This window comes from Natator depressus, chromosome 5 (genome assembly GCF_965152275.1).
Source record: "Natator depressus isolate rNatDep1 chromosome 5, rNatDep2.hap1, whole genome shotgun sequence".
In the NCBI taxonomy this organism is placed as follows: domain Eukaryota; kingdom Metazoa; phylum Chordata; order Testudines; family Cheloniidae; genus Natator; species Natator depressus.
In genome coordinates, this window is record NC_134238.1 from 131,563,430 (window position 1) to 131,579,742 (window position 16,313).

Here is a 16,313-nt window from a genome sequence, read left to right on the forward strand (position 1 = left end):
AGTGAGCATTGTACACTTGGTATTCTGTGTTGTAATTGAAATCGATATATTTAAAAATGAAGAAAAACATCCTAAAATATTTAATAAATTTCAGTTGGTATTCTGTTTAACATTGTGATTAATCGCAATTAATTTTTTTAGTTAATCATGTGAGTTAACTGCGATTGACAGCCCTAATAATTCCCCCCAAAATTGTGGAAACCTTTGTATATTTCACTAAAATTTTGAATTCTTCCAATGGAGCTCCCTGATTCTGCAGCAGCTTTTGGAATAACCATAAGAAAGGTGGGGTAGGTCAGACAAGGTTGGTGAAGGAAAATTGGTATGCACTAAAATAGCTTATTTTCCTCATGCAGCCTGCACAATAAGACTCCTGTCTCTATCTAGGGTTGCCTCAACCTGCTGTTTTCTCTTCTAAATTTGTTTTTATGCAGTAAAGGATTAACTCTAAAACAGCTTCAAAACCTCATAAAGAGTGTAACATCTTTTCCTAGCAGATGCTCAGCACACTGCAGAGCTCCAATGCCTTATGTGGTGTTACCGCTGCACGCTCCATAGAGATGCATCATGATAAGTCTCTAGAGTTAATTAGGGATTGATATCCTCTCCTAGTTAAGAGCACCCAGTGTCTCAGACTAAGCATTGGTTTTGTATTAATTTAGAATATGTGCAGGTTGCTCTGAGGCTTTTAAGAAAATCTTGTGACAGAAAACACAAATTCCTTAACCTGACTGACATGTAGTTAGCTAAAATGAAGACACAAGCAGAAGCGTAAAGTGGATAAATCCAGCACTCATTTTTATCCACCCAAACCTAATCAAATGGTCAGAGGTTAATGGTCTTCACAGCAGCAATTGCACTTGCCTGCTTGCTCAGTTGAAATTAAACACTCTTTTTGCTATAGTCAGGTTCCCCAGTGTCATTGCATGCTAGACCCTGTTTGCTACAATCTATACTTGTTACTAAAGGCACCGAACTATCATACTATTCATATTTAAAATGTGCTTTGTGTTGAATGAATTTTAGTTACAGCAGTGCAACATTCAGATGCTATTTCCTGGTGCCCGTTTTATAACTTATTACAGCAGTGAAAGCAGAGATGTGTCTTAATGTACTCAGTCAGACTGACACAGCCACATTTTAAATGAGAACTTAATTTAATCTTACCACAAGAAACCAATTCAAATAAAAAATCTGTAGTAAATAAGGGATAGGAAGAGAAGCCTAACTGTGGTCACAATGTTTATTTGAACAAATGGCTTAAATGGTGAAATCCTAATGTAGTAAACATTCCAGGAGCTTTAATATACTTAAATGTAGTGGTTTCTAAATGCATGTCTCTTCTTTAGTTAAAGGCATTAGGATTTCCTGAAGGACTTGTGATACAAGCATATTTTGCTTGCGAGAAGAATGAAAACTTGGCTGCCAATTTTCTTCTACAACAGAACTTCGATGAAGATTGAAAGGGAGAGACTTTTTTTATCTCACGCTTCACACCAGTGCATTACACTAACTTTGTTCACTGGATTGTTTGGGGGTATTTGGGCTCATATCCACAATACTTGGTGTATGGCATGGGGGGAGGGAGAAGAAAACATAGGAAACGAAGCAAGAATAAATAAAGCATGTCTGCTTTAAAGTGGCAGATGCAGCAAATCACACAGTGTAAAATACTATACAACCAAAAATCAGCTTCTGCAGGTATTTAGTTCCTTCTGTACACTGTAGGTTACCTTTTTTCTAGGGTTTCACTTTTACTGTACTAGTTCCAGAAACTTAGTGTAATGCCCTGCTTCATGTTTCTTTTTACTTAACATTGGTATTGGAAAATAGCTTTTGCTACCTAGAATCTACAATCTGTATTTCATGGCAACACTGGATAATGGCTTTGTGAAATCTAAAAGAATTGAGCAACTGTAAACCTACATGCCAAAATATAGGTGGTTATTTTGCTGCTTCAGATGTATTAAATTTAGTGCAAGAAGCCCATGATTTCATGTTAAATGCTGGATTTAAAAGAAGAATGCCTTCAAATGAAAACTCATTACTGTTGTTAAAATTTGTTGATCATTGAATTAAACTCCCTTCTAACATGATCTGGGAAGTTGTATACTACAGGCAAACTTATTTTCCTGTTTACGTCTTTTCTTTTTGGGGAAAAAAGGATAGCTATCTAATTACTGTTTACTTCAATGTTATGTTGCAGTAAAGGTTTTAAAAACAACCGTTGCATGTTTGGTTTTGATGTATCCCTTTTTGTGAATTGAGCACTTTCTTTGGTCAGCAAAAAAAAAAATTTAAACTTCACTTCTCTCCATCATAGGGAAATATTATTTATTCAGTCAGATTCCACCGTACTTCCTGTTTTATTAAAGTTGTTTCACCAATACAGCTGGAAGTATTTCAAAACCAGGTATCTAATGTTTGTAATACCTTTGCTTTATTTTTTTCATCTTCTGTGAGAATGTAGGACCACTTTAAGGCTATTGGCATTGTATTGCTCTTGAAAGGATTGTAATGTTCCAGGAACTTCTTTTCAGGAAGGACATTGTGTCTATAAATTGCTGTGTGGGGGAATTCAGAACCTGAGAATTAGGCGAACAATCAAGTTATTGCATCCCAAAAGATTATGCACATCTACTTTTCCTTCTATTAAAAGTAAGCTCTAATTGTAGAGTTCTGAGTCTTATTTCTTGGTGCCCCGTTGTCAGTTATTTTGAGTGCTGAGTGGCTAATTCAGTGAACCTCGCTGTTAAATACATTTTGGCTTGGCAGAGACAACTTTAACTCTGGTGCAGTGCTGAGGAGGAAAATTAATTTTGCTTTCTTCAAAAATCTCTTGTACAACATTTCCTGAACATGGGCTGAAGAGAAGTCATAACTTTTTGGCCATAAAGCAATAACTCTCTAAACTCTGTGTTTAACTTTTGATCTCTTCATCCTTATTCATCTCTGTCTTTAATGGCACAATTCTGACTGGATGAGGGATTTTATACATGGAATATGTAGTCAGTATGCTGACTGATCTTATTGTTCACTGTCTACAATGAGTCATGTACCTTGGAAAAGGGGATGAGGTGGGGGAGAGTAAAACAAATACATAGCTCCCAGGCTGGGATTTCATCTTTGCATTGACTAGCTACTCTGTACAAAAACTTTCAGTGCCTAGAATAATGAGCTTCACTGTGCCCTGTGGCTTAACTAAGCAGAGTTCTCTGCTCCTCTGTAGCCTTCAATTGTGTTTTAGTTTTCTGATGTTTCTCTTATTCATTAAACTTTCATTGCAACTCCTTAGCGTCTTTCATGGTTACATAATACCCGTGAGTGCTAACACTGCAACAATATGGCAGTGGTATCATAGCCAGCTGTAGAGACCAGTAAATAGTTCCACACTGATCTTTTAACCTTTGCAGTTTTACAAAATTTAACTTCAGGACTTCAAAAAACAAAAACAAAAGAACTTCAAATACACTTCAGATAATTTAAGCATGAGCATCAGTCCCGTAAGCATGGTTTCACAAAAAGTTGGTCAAGATTAGCCCCTTTTACCTGTAGAACATTGTTATATTCAACATAAGCGTCACTACTAGATACAGTGACTATAGACTGGTAATACTGTGCACCTGAACTAGTGCTGGGAAAATGAGTAAAACTTTCATCCTGGATGCAGGCTGAGACAAATCCCAGCCACTCCTTGGCAGTAGCTGGAAAGGCACATCTTGTAGAAGTCAAGTTTTTAAGTAGGTAGGAATATGACCTAAACAAGTCACCCTCTTATTATCTCCAGTCTTCCTTCAAGTAAAGGTCCCAGGGCCAGGAACTGTTTATGTGGAGATCGGCTGTTCTGCTTTCGCACCTTGCTAGGTGTGCTGGGCTTCTCGGATGAAAAAGGTTCACTTAAAGTCTCAGCTCTGCTATTTATGTCCCTAGTCCTCTATGCTTCCCCTTTCAAAGAGCAGGGGTGGTTATTCTTGCCCCAATCACAAATCCTCTCCTGGACCTAACTGTAGCTGAAGAGTTTAGAGCAGGGGTGGCCAAACTGCGGTTTGTGTGGTACCCTCTCCATTCTCTGCCCACCAGGCCCCGGGGAGGGGCAACAGCGGCAGCTAGGGGCTTCTGACAGATGACTGGTGCCTGCTGAGAGTAGGGGGGCACAATGTAAAGGTTTGTGGTTCTGCCCTCCCCCCAGTAGCTTAAGTGTCACACCCTCAGTGACCCCTCTGTGCAGCTCCCCGAAGTTAACTCTGTGTGGAGAGGCAGGGGCAAACAGCTGGGAGCTGCAGGGTGGGGCCTCTGCTTTAGCTCCTTGGGGAGAGGCAGTAGCAAAAGCAACTGCTCTTCCTGCAGCTCCCAGCTGTTTGCCACGGCCTCCACCCAGGGCGCAGCTCCCAGCTTGCCAGCTCCAGCGGCCACCACGCAGGGAGGGAGCCCGGCAGCACCATGTGACCGAGGTGGGCTGGCAAAAACCGGTGCGGGGGATGTGACCCCACATGTCCCCCTCACGCATCACCTCTGGTTTCTTCCCAGCAGGGACAGGAGGTGCCTGGCAGGGCTGAAGCCCCGAGCCCTGGTGTGTGCACCATGCTTCTCGAACTGCTGAAGGTTATTGACTCAGTAAGTTTGGCTACCCCCAGTTTAGCGTGACCTCCTGGTCCATGAGGTACTCCCCCTCCCCCTTTTGGGAGGTTAGGTAGGCAAATGTGTGGCCAGTGTCACTCCTGAAGCTTAGTCGAAGGGTGTGACTAAGAGTTTTGAAATGAAATTGTCCATTTGGAAAATGAAAAGTTGGATTGTTATGAAATAAAATAACGGACAATGCCTTTGAATTTTCTGATCTATCCAAACTGTTTTTTTTCATTAGCCCTAGTCATAATCCCTGAGGGGACATTGTACAAAATGGTTACTGAACTAAGCTGTTACAACCGTGGTCAGGCTCTGTTGCTCATGCTTGAAGACTGTAAATAGCAGACAAACGAGAGGACTTGCCAAGGGAGAGAGTGGTTACTAAATGTGGTTTGCAGAGATGCTGGAATGCTGAGTGCAAACAAAATGGATCCTATTCCACTTCGCCCTATTGATGCCCATTTTGCAAGATGCATGGAAGTGGCCAGTGAAAGAAAAGTTTAAATGGGTAGTGAAGTGCCACCTTTGTAATCGCTGTGAGTCTAGTGCTGTTAGCTAGTTTCTAATTTGTCCAATTAGTGTGTTACATGCATGAGTCTTTTCTTAGTACTAGCTCAGTCAGGAATCGGGATGTTCACTGTGACAAGAACCTTGAGCTTGTACTATAGATAAAATATCAGGGTTGCTCTGAATAGCTTCCCCCTCCTGAAATAAGAAATGAACATTGGTTGGGCAAGATTAAAACATGAATAATAAGCAATTTAATGCTGCTTTTAACTCAAAATGCACTTTAGAAAAGAAACTGGTATCCGGGAAGTCTATTGTCCACAAATTTCGTTAGGATCAATCTTCTCCATGCAGATCGCTCAATCTTGAGTGGTTTTAGTTGTCAATAAATAGGACCATCTAACGTCATGTTACTGCTGTTCACCCCCCCCCCCCCCCCGCCATCTGCAGAATAACAATCAAACATTATTGGTACTAGGAAATCCAGCAGCAACTGTTGGTGTTCAGGGCCTGGTGTTTCCTGCACCTCCGCCCATGCAGCAGTGCTTAGAAGTAGATCATAAAAAGCTTTAAGCCTCTAACTTAAAGGTAATAATGTGTGAGCAAATCCTCAGTGCCCTCGTGGGGGAGCATCTTTGGAATTCCTCTTGGCTGAGATGACAAGGACTCAGACATGCTACGTGAGGGATAGTCCTGTACCAAGTAAGTCTTTCAGTGGTTTGTTGTGGCCTCCTCGGTGATGGATTCATTGCTGTTTGTTCATTCATTTGTGTTTTAAAGACTGCAGCCTTGGCTAAGAAAACAGGTGAATTAATCTGTAGTTCATACATGAGAGAATTTTTAGAGCTAGTCATCACTTCTCAAGTTCTGATTTTTTTTTTCAATGAAAAACGTTGAATGGAAATCCCCTGAAAACTTTTTGTTTGTTTGGTCGTGTCTCTCTCCCCTCTCCTCACCTCTCTCTCCTCCCCCAGCAGAGGGATGAAGCCCTGAGAACAGTGTTCTGGGGAGCTATTTCAGAGCATGTGCTCACTGCTCCTGCTCCTGCTTTTCTAGACCCAGTAGGAATGTTGCAAAAGTTGAATTATTCTAATTGTCTTGAATTTTCTACTGTTATCATTTGAAAACGAAGGATAAGGGGGGTGGGGTGTGTGTTTGGTAAGAAGAGTACTCAGGCTGGAGGGTTGAGGAGTGGAGAGGAAGTTGGATGGGAGCGATGCTCAGAGTCTGTTGGATGGCAGAGGTTTCTGAGCTGAGGGGGTTGGTTCTGAGCGGTAAAGATTAAGTAGAAAGAGGGGTCTGGGGCATTAATGATGTGAAGGGAAGGGTCTCTGAGGAGTTAGAGGTTTGGGGAGCTCAGGGGGCCTGAGGAGTTGCCAACTCAGCCAAGGCACAGGTCAGTTTGGCAAGCTTGAGTGCAGGGGCAAATGGAGTCCACTAACGAATGGGAGTGTGGGTGAAATGGTGGTATCTGCGTGAGGAGGGAGACAGGAGGAGAGGTGGCAGGGAGAGAACAATAAAGGGGTCACAGAAGGATAAAAGCCATATGTTACTATACACAGACGGTCTTCTGAGGTCCTCTCAATATAATTTCACCTGGGCTGCTTGTCTGCCAGTGTGACCCTGCTTGGAGAAAAGGAAGCTGACAGGTAAAACTTTCTTTCACTATGTGAATGTAGTGGTCAGAAATTTTTTTACTTGCCGCACTTCCATCCACACGCATCTTTTTAGCTGCTTTTTCGGCTTCTTTACAATTCCCCCCCTTTCCTATTTGAGCTGATTGGAGAGGGAGAACCTGGCTAAACAGCACATTTCGTGGTCATGCTACTGCTTGTTTTATTTGTACCTACGGCTAATTTAAAGTCGTTCAATTCCCCCCTTGACAATTCAGAGGGTCATGGGTACTATCGAGGGGCTGGTAATGTGGAGTTCATTTTGACAATTCATTCTGTCAGGATTATGGGATACTGGCATATCTTTAATTCATGACCTGTTGGCACTTGTCTTGAATTCTAAATAATTGTGACCTACAGAACAGTGCCAAGGAAATTGCTGGAAGTACTTAATCTCAGAAGAGCAGCGGGGTTGAGATAGGAAGTTATCAAAATGCATGAAATGCAGTGCTAAATAAGCTAATTTTTGCAATCCCTGTATGATATGACTCAGTGCCAAGTGAGGGCATAGAAATCTGCAGCATGCAAGTTTTTTTCCCCCCATGCCACATGTTTCCAGTGGCCCAGGTAATGTGACAGTTCTCACACATTGGAGGAAATGTGAACCTAAATATGAAGGGATTGCAATATACAGAGAGAAGACTGGCTATTCTGTGCACCTGTTTAACTTAAACGTGCCTCGTTCCATAGGATATAGGGCCTAGATTGCTGTTCAGAATCAAATTAGCTGATTGGCATTCCCAAAATACTTTTCCTTTGCAGTGGGCCAATGCCGTGACTTTGTTACTGCATTGCGTCCTATAGCCTAGGAGAGTGCAAGTTACTCTGTTTACAAACTGCTAGAGCTGAGGAGGATGACGTGACTCCCTCCATGGAAGAAGAAAGCAATCTCTTGGGTGTATGACACGCTGGCCCTGACGTCGGGCGGGGTTGGGTGAACATTCCAGGGTGCAGTCAGCAAAGCAGCTTGCTTCTGAGCTGTTGCCTGCAAGCTTGCTTAGAGGTTCAAGTCAGGTCCGTGCAAAAGTCTCTCCTGCTGCCATCAAAAATCTCTCAAGAGCCACCTCCCTACACCACTTATGGGAGGGGAGGGCTGGTTGGGAGGGAGCTAAGGATGCAAACAAGGGGGTTGGGAGATTTACTAGATGAGTGGATGTGACCCCATATTTTCTAACCTTGTTTGGGAAAAGCAGTTTCACGATCCAAGGGGGATACACAAAACAAGGCCGAGTTTGGGTGCTTCTGCATGGTGCACAGCTCTAGCCTCAGAGAAGGCTGCTTGCCTGCCTTGCAGAGTGCGGAATGAGCATTGATGCTGTCTAGGAGAAAACAGGATCTTTGGAAAAAAGGAGTGCAGGATGAGCAACATCTTGTGAGCAGGATCAAATACGGTAAGACTAGGTGCATCATCAAGTTGGGATGGGGGGCGGTAGGGGTGGGATTACTTCCATCCTCTGTGTATTTCAATTTAAAATGAAGGAAATTAAAGATGCATGTTAATTTGTCGGGTTGATTTTTTTTTTTTTTAAAGTTGCAGCTTGAAGTTGCTCAGGGTTTGGAATGTTTCACGTGTCCTAGGGTGAATAGATTAGTAGGAGGAGTGCAGGTGAGGTGGTCAGAGGTGGATGATAAATTGCAGAATCATACAACATACTTATTTATCACATGGCAATTACCTCAACATATGTGGGGTGTGGGTGTTCATGCATTTTAAAAGCATCTGAGTTGGACTCGCTTCCTTGTCTATTAAAAGTTACATATGTTTGCAGTTGGCTGTATTGAGCCAATAGTCTGAATGCAATTTTAGTATGTAATTGTGTAGGCTGTAATGTTATTCCAAATATGAGAGTGTAAATCTAAGTACAAATAAAACCCCACATGGGATTTCCTGGGGGACAGCCTGGAACTGGGAATGCAGCATTTCACATCTGGGTGAAAGAGAGAATATTTTATTTCCAGCTTGAGCAAAGGAAATATGAATGTTATTTAACAGATCTGAACAGGCTAAAGATTACTACAATTCTAATTAACTTCCATTCACATGAGAAGTGGTGATAAGTGATGTTCGCATGACTTGATTATTGGAATATATTTGTAACTATGATGTTAAAGGCAGAGCGCCACGTATATCGTTGTTTGCCTGACACTTCCCTTTATGAGATTCTTGTTTTCAGTTGCTTATAACTTTGCAAATTTAAACCATTGGCCTTTGACTGAATTTTTGAGGAAATTTTCCGCTAAAACAGTTTGGCCATTTCCGAATGAGATTAGGGGAAAACCATTTTTCCAAGTTAGTTTTTTTTAATAACCGTTTTGTTGAGAGGCTCTAGCACATCCACGGTTTTGAAATGTGGTGGCTGAGATATGACTTTTGCTGTTCCCCTGAAAAACTGCCCAAGTTTGGCCTCTGAAAATCTCTACACATGCCCTAGAGAGTTGGGGAGCTACATTCGCTGAAGGTTCCATCTGCTCTGACCACGCTCCTCCCCTCACGGTTCCTAGCGCTGACAAGACGGCACATGCCCCATCCCCGACAAGGCATGCTCCATCCAGGGGCTGAATGGGATTTTCCCTACGGGTACTGCTCCCCACAGTCAGCTGCTGCTGTGGGACTCAGCACAGGAGCCGAGAGCAGGAAGACTCTCCGATGTTCTCAGTGCTGCTCCTGGTTCTTAGCACAGAAGAGGAGGAGAAAACAACCTGATTGAAATGCAGAGGAGAAAAGAGCTGGACAGGCAGAGGGGTTGACTGGGCAAGGAGTTTTGGGGGAGAAGACTAGAGCTGGAAGCCATGGGGATGTTGGGTGAGGAGTTGGGGAGGAGGGTCGGGGGGGACCTGAGATTGCACGTGCAGTCCAGGGAGCAAGGAGAGACTGGGACTTGACCAAGGAATCTGGGATGGAGACTGGGACTGCGATGGCGAGCTGGAGGTTGGGAGATGGTAGTATGGAGCTAGGGAGAAGAGACCGGACTGGCACAAGGGCAGGCTGGAGTGGGTAGGGCAGAGGGGGTCAGGCTTTGGGGGAGGCAACCGGGACGGAAAGCTCTGTGGTCACAAGTGTACACTCCACTTCAGAACCTGGGCTGAACCAAGGCTGCCTTCGTCACACCGTTCCTCAGCGGTCAGCAAATGTCTGTGACCCCCACTTGCAAAGTGAGTGTCTCATTCTCCTCCAGGGGCTGGCCCCCACAGAGGAGACAACCTACTGCTGCCATCAGTTTACTCCCTTCCCTCAAATGGCAGAGTCTGTCTGGGAAAGCTAAAGGCTGTGGGGTGGGATACCTCAGTGGTTTGTGCATTGGCCTGCTAAACCCAGGGTTGTCAGTTCAATCCTTGAGGGGGCCGTTTAGTTGATCTGGGGCAAAAAATGGGGATTGGTCCTGTTTTGAGCAGGGGGTTGGACTAGATGATCTCCTGAGGTCCCTTCCAACCCTGTGATTCTGTGAAAGCTTGCTGATGAGCCACATAGGGGCCAATGTGACTCCACATGATGGAATCTTGGTTTCAGTTTGCAGTGGAAAAACATGATTCTGTAATTAAACAGTGCACTATAATGTCTATGCCCGGGGGGGCTGAATTAATGTTGCACAGACATTAAAACTGGTGTTTCCTAACTGTTGAGTGCTTGACTTTGCAACCGTATGGCTCTATTGACATAGTGTGTTGTGTGTAATTTATGTAGAGGGTCATCCTAACTTTTCATATATCTTGATTTTGCCAGGGAACAAGACTGACTAGTATGCACTAAAGCCCTGTGCTAAGAATCACCTTGCTCTTCAGAAGGCCTGCAGAAAATAACGAAACTGTATTCAACTCCCATTGAATATAGAAAGACCCCTCCCTCCAGCTGATGTGTGTTCAAATTGGATTGAGTCCTGATTGTAGGATAATGTACCATTGTGAGGAAAGGTAGCAGAATCAGGCCCCAAATGGTTTGGCAACTCTTCCACAGCACAGCAAGCTGTTCTACTGTAAGGCTCTGGAAGAACTTGGATAACCTACTGAAGTGTGGATGTGATACTACCACACGATCCATCGTCTACAGCCAAGCTCTGCGATACAACCGCATTTGCTCCAACCCCTCAGACAGAGACAAACACCTACAAGATCTCTATCAAGCCTTCTTACAACTACAATACCCACCTGCTGAAGTGAAGAAACAGATTGATAGAGCCAGAAGAGTTCCCAGAAGTCACCTACTACAGGACAGGCCTAACAAAGAAAATAACAGAACGCCACTAGCCGTCACCTTCAGCCCCCAACTAAAACCTCTCCAGCGCATCATCAAGGATCTACAACCTATCCTGATAAATGGTCCCTCACTCTCACAGATCTTGGGAGACAGGCCAGTCCTTGCCTACAGACAGCCTCCCAACCTGAAGCAAATACTCACCAGCAACCACACAACAAAAACACTAACCCAGGAACCTATCCTTGCAACAAAGCCTGATGCCAACTGTGTCCACATATCTATTCAGGGGACACCATCATAGGGCCTAATCACATCAGCCACACTATCAGAGGCTCGTTCACCTGCACATCTACCAATGTGATATATGCCGCCATGTGCCAGCAATGCCCCTCTGCCATGTACATTGACCAAACCAGACAGTCTCTACGTAAAAGAATAAATGGACACAAATCTGACATCAGGAATCATAGGTAGGAGAACCCGGTAGGAGAACACTTCAACCTCTCTGACCTCTCAGTAAAAGATTTAAGGGTGGCAATTTTGCAACAGAAAAGCTTCAAAAACAGACTCGAACGAAAAACTGCTGAGTTTGAATTAATATGCAAACTAGATACCATTAACTTGAGTTTGAACAGAGACTGGGAGTGGCTGGGTCATTACACATATTGAAACTATTTCCCTAAGTTAGGTATCCTCACACCTTCTTGTCAACTGTCTAAATGGGCCATCTTGATTATCACTACAGAAGTTTTTTTCTCCTGCTGATAATAGCTCATCTTAACTAATTAGCCTCTCACAGTTTGTATGGCAACTTCCACCTTCCCTGTGTGTGTATGTATATATAATTTATAAATATAATATATATATCTTACTATATGTTCCATTCTATGCATCCGATGAAGTGAACTGTAGCTCACGAAAGCTTATGCTCAAATAAATTTGTTAGTCTCTAAAGTGCCACAAGCACTCCTGTTCTTTTTGCGGATACAGACTAACACGGCTGCTACTCTGAAACCTATTCAGAACTGTTGGGGAACTGGAGTGCTAAGGACCATCGGTTCTAAAATGATCTCCATTTTTCTTAACCTTAAGACCGACACAGTTTCTTAACCTTAAGACCGAAACAGTTTCCACGCTCCCTCCATGCATTTTTCACAGCCTCACCTTCCCTGATCTCCCCTTAACATAAGCAGCATATTTCATAGAAAGCATATACATTGTTCCTTTTGAAAAATGTTTTGGACAGAAAGGTCCTCTTTTCCTAATATATATTTTTGTGTGAAAAAATTCTGTTTTCTTAATGAAATAATTTTTTGGTTTTTCTTTGTTCTTCCTTCTCCCTGGGCATTTTTCACTGACAAAATGGAAAAGGGGAAAGGAGGAAATGGGGAAAAAAAGAAAAGGGAGCTGGGGAAAGAAAAGAAGGGCGGGAATGTGAAAATAAAATCAGGTAAGTGAAAAATTTTCATTTTCTAAACCCGTGAAATGAAATGGCCTAAACTGTTTACTATTTTTGACTGGCTAAGCTATGTAATGGTTTTTTTCCTCCCTGTTGGGCATGGATCAATATATTTAGATAATTTTTCCCCTTAAGATGTGACACAAATTCCAGTAGAGTAGCTCTGGGTTTGCCTGGTGCAGGAAACCAGTTGAGCCCCTCTATGAAGTCTTATAAAGATGGAAGGAGTCACAGAACAGGGTTGCTCTAGACTATAACTAGGGCAGGTTGAACATTTTCTGTCAAAACTTTTTGACAGCAATTTGGGTTTTTGACTAAAATTGTTCATGAAATGTGTCTGCTTTCCAGGAAAAGTTGCCTGAAAACACTTCAATTCAGATACTCTGTTGTGGTGTCTCATGCTCTCCTCTCCTCTCGCGGCCAGGGTCCCCCCAGCGAAATTTTATTTCCCAGAGTACTCCGTAGCCATGAGTCTCCCATGATGCACTCCCTCCACTCAGGACCAGAGGTGGCCATGGTGCATCATGGGACATGTAGTGCAACCAGGGAGCTCGGCCTATTGAACAGTCTGGGATCATGAGGCACCTATATTACAAGTCCTATGAAGCACTGCCGCAACATTTCTGAATCAAAATATTTCCATGTTGGTTTGTTTCTTTGTGGAAAAGTCAAAATGTTCAGGGGGAATAAGGAATTCTGACCAGCTCTACTTGTAACAGTGACCCTGTTGAGGCTGTTAAGTCAAGAGACTAAAGCAATCTTTCCCGCATCCCTCCTTCCAACACATAGAAACCTAATCACCACCTGCCCCCGTGCACATCCTTTCCCTAGTTCCTTATGGCTTGACTTTGAGATGCTGATCTCCCACAGCTCTCGCTGCCTTCACTCAGAAATGCAGGTGCTCCACACCTTTGAAAAGCAGGCCACGAGCCCATAACTCGTGAGAAAGTGTATGGATATGATGAATACTTCAGCGTTGTTAGCAGGCAGAAAGCCGAAGTCTGTCTTCAACCAGATGAGAAGTGTGATTGTTGTTTGGTAAAGTTCTATATAACATTTAACGAGTGTGTCCTGCCCCTTTAAGCATATGCTGAATTGCATTCTTTTCAACACCATTAAAGCACTTAGCAATTAATCTTTGTTAAATGGAAAATGACAGTAGGGAAAGGAATTTCATTTGGAAGCTTCTAAGAGAGTTATTAAAGAAACAAAACATTAACTGACAATCTCCTATTAATTAAGAACAGCCTGGGAAAAAAATCCAAATGTTGGAACCAAACACAAAGGCAAAAGAAACTATAAACAGCAATTAAATAGTGAAACATGCCTCTCCAATGTGTCTCAGTTCAAAGGACCTCACTCATTTTAGCCCCAAAATTACCGACAACCCACACAAATGTGGGGTCCATGCTCAATTGCATTAACAGGTAGCTACCGATGCGCTAGCCCCTTTCCTAGCTCTTGTCATCAGTCGATCTCAAAGGTCCAGAGCAGGGGTAGGCAACCGATGGCATGTCTGCCAAAGGCGGCTCGCGAGCTGATTGTCAGGGGCACTCACACTGTCTGGGTCCTGGCCACCGCTCTGGGGGCTCTGCATTTTAATTGAATTTTAAATAAGCTTATTAAACCTTTTAAAAACCTTATTTACTTTACATACAACAATAGTTTAGGTAATATATTATAGACTTACAGAAAGAGACCTTCTAAAAACATTAAAATGTATGACTGGCACGCGAAACCTTAAATTAGAGTGAATAAATGTGGACTCGGCACACCACTTCTGAAAGGTTGCCGACCCCTGGTCCAGATGCTCAAAGGTACTTACCATTGAAATCAATGGTAGTTCTTGAGGATCTGGGCCCAAGCACTTTACAAAGAAGGTTGGTGTATTATCTCTATTTAACAGATGATGGGGACACAGGCAGGGGGCAAGAAGGGACTTGCCCAAGGTCACTCAGCAAGCCAGTTGCAGAAGCGGAAATTGAACGTAGGTCTTTGCAGGCCCGATACTGCTTTCCCACATACGTAATTGTTGTAGTTACTCCATGGATGTAATATGCTCATGACTGAGAGGGGAGGGTCCATGAACAAGGTGCCCATGAGACAATTTCTCGGTTAAGTTGTACCCTAAGAAAAAGTCTGAGATCCCCTGGCATCTGACAAAGTGGGGATTCACCCACTAAAGCTTATGCTCCAATACGTACGTTAGTCTATAAGGTGCCACAGGACTCTTTGCCGCTTTTATAGATCCAGACTAACCCGGCTACCCCTCTGATATCTGAGGTCCCCTGTTGTAAAAGAATAAATTGTTGATTTCTATCAGTTTACTTATTAGCTCATTTCAAAATACTTTTCCGTGCCAAATACTACAGCTTACTCTAATATTAGGACAATGTTCCTGACCATTATTTTAGGGTGCTAGCAAGAAATTCCCCCCTCCCCTCCTGTGGGAATACTTGATATACTAATCATTCATTCATAAGGGCTAGATTGTGCCCTGGTGTGTCACAGTTACAATTCCTTCCCAGTACTCCTCCTGCAGCAGCTGAGCTAGGCACCAGTTCAAACTCCGGCTGCAGCTTTATGGCTTAGTCTCATCCTAAAAGAATAAGGGGGAGATTTTCAAAGGCACAAATCACAGTTAAGGGGCCCAACTCCCATTGGCTTTCAATCGACATAGCTGCGGTCCTTCACGCATCCCTGTCTAGGGATATCAATATCCAGAGTTGTTCTTATTTTATTTATTTTTTTATGATTTGTATTGCCATAGTACCTAGGAGCCCTAGTCATGGACCAGCAACCGATTGTGCTAGGCACTGTACAAACCCAGGACAAAAAGCCAGTCCCTGCCCTGAGAGCTCACAACCTAAGTAATTATAACAATAGTTATGGAAAGGGCGTAGTTAGAGAGTTGTTAGAGCTCAGGCAGATTATCCCACAACTGGCTCCTGTGTGGTTCTTATGCCTTCCTCTGAAGCATCTGGTGGTGACAAATGCCGCAGACCGGATGCTGGACTAGGTGGACCTGGTAGCCTCTTTCTTACTGAATTGATAAGATGCAAGTATTAGCTGAAACAAAATGCCAAGGTGTGGAAATAGCTGGGTGCTATGATTTAAAAACAAACATAAATCACCAACCCTCTGACAGAACTGAATCAATTTCCACCACTTACTGTTTGTTAGTATTTCAACCATTAACTGATCCCCACAAGCTGACCTGCTCAGAGGTATCTTTCTGCCAGGTAGGCATTAATGAGACATGCTGTATTTGGCAATGTACCTTACCTGAGAGAGCTACTTTTCCAGAGCTCCCAGCTTGCCATCCAAATCATTTTAAAAGCTTTACATTTTACATTTATTTTTTTAAGTGTTTGCTAAAGTGATCCAGTGCCTTTCAAGATAAAGCATGGAAAGACCTGGGTAACGTAATTACATTTTTCATTTTTCCAGATCTCACATTAACTTTTCAGAGCTTTTCTTAGCACACTATAAAATCTTTGTGTTACATCTGTTCCAATATTCTTCACAATGGAATGCTGGATGCTGCAAGAGTTCCAGACGCTCTTGATTTTTTCCAGATTCTCCTCAGAACATGAGAAAAATAAACAAGGAAAGGCAAAAAGACTTTGGAGATTCCACTGCTCGGGGTCCACTTAGCTTCCTGCTTAGTGCAAACACTTCATACAGTGGAGCCAGCTTCTCATTTACATTATGATCCCTTTCCACCACTGTGGGCATGTAAAGAGTCCTGATACTGTACATGTTTAAGGCACCTTTGTTTTCTGAGTGATGTAAAGGGGCCTTAGTGTAAATGAGACTCAGAGTGGATTGCTTATGTATGTATGGAGCCACTCATTTT

The 16,313-nt window shown here is 43.0% G+C and overlaps 1 protein-coding gene across 3 annotated transcripts in view; it reads left to right on the forward strand.

Annotated features, from left to right (window-relative positions):
* The window catches only part of RAD23B (RAD23 homolog B, nucleotide excision repair protein), a 56,169-nt gene extending 53,500 nt beyond the window's left edge, over window positions 1–2,669 (forward strand). For all 3 annotated transcript variants that reach the window (XM_074953683.1, XM_074953684.1, XM_074953682.1), the window contains one exon: window positions 1,350–2,669. In XM_074953683.1, the coding sequence (XP_074809784.1) occupies window positions 1,350–1,463 (114 nt within the window). In that variant the 3' untranslated portion in view covers window positions 1,464–2,669. The remainder of the gene's footprint in view (window positions 1–1,349) is intronic.
* The last annotated feature ends 13,644 nt before the right edge of the window (window positions 2,670–16,313 follow it).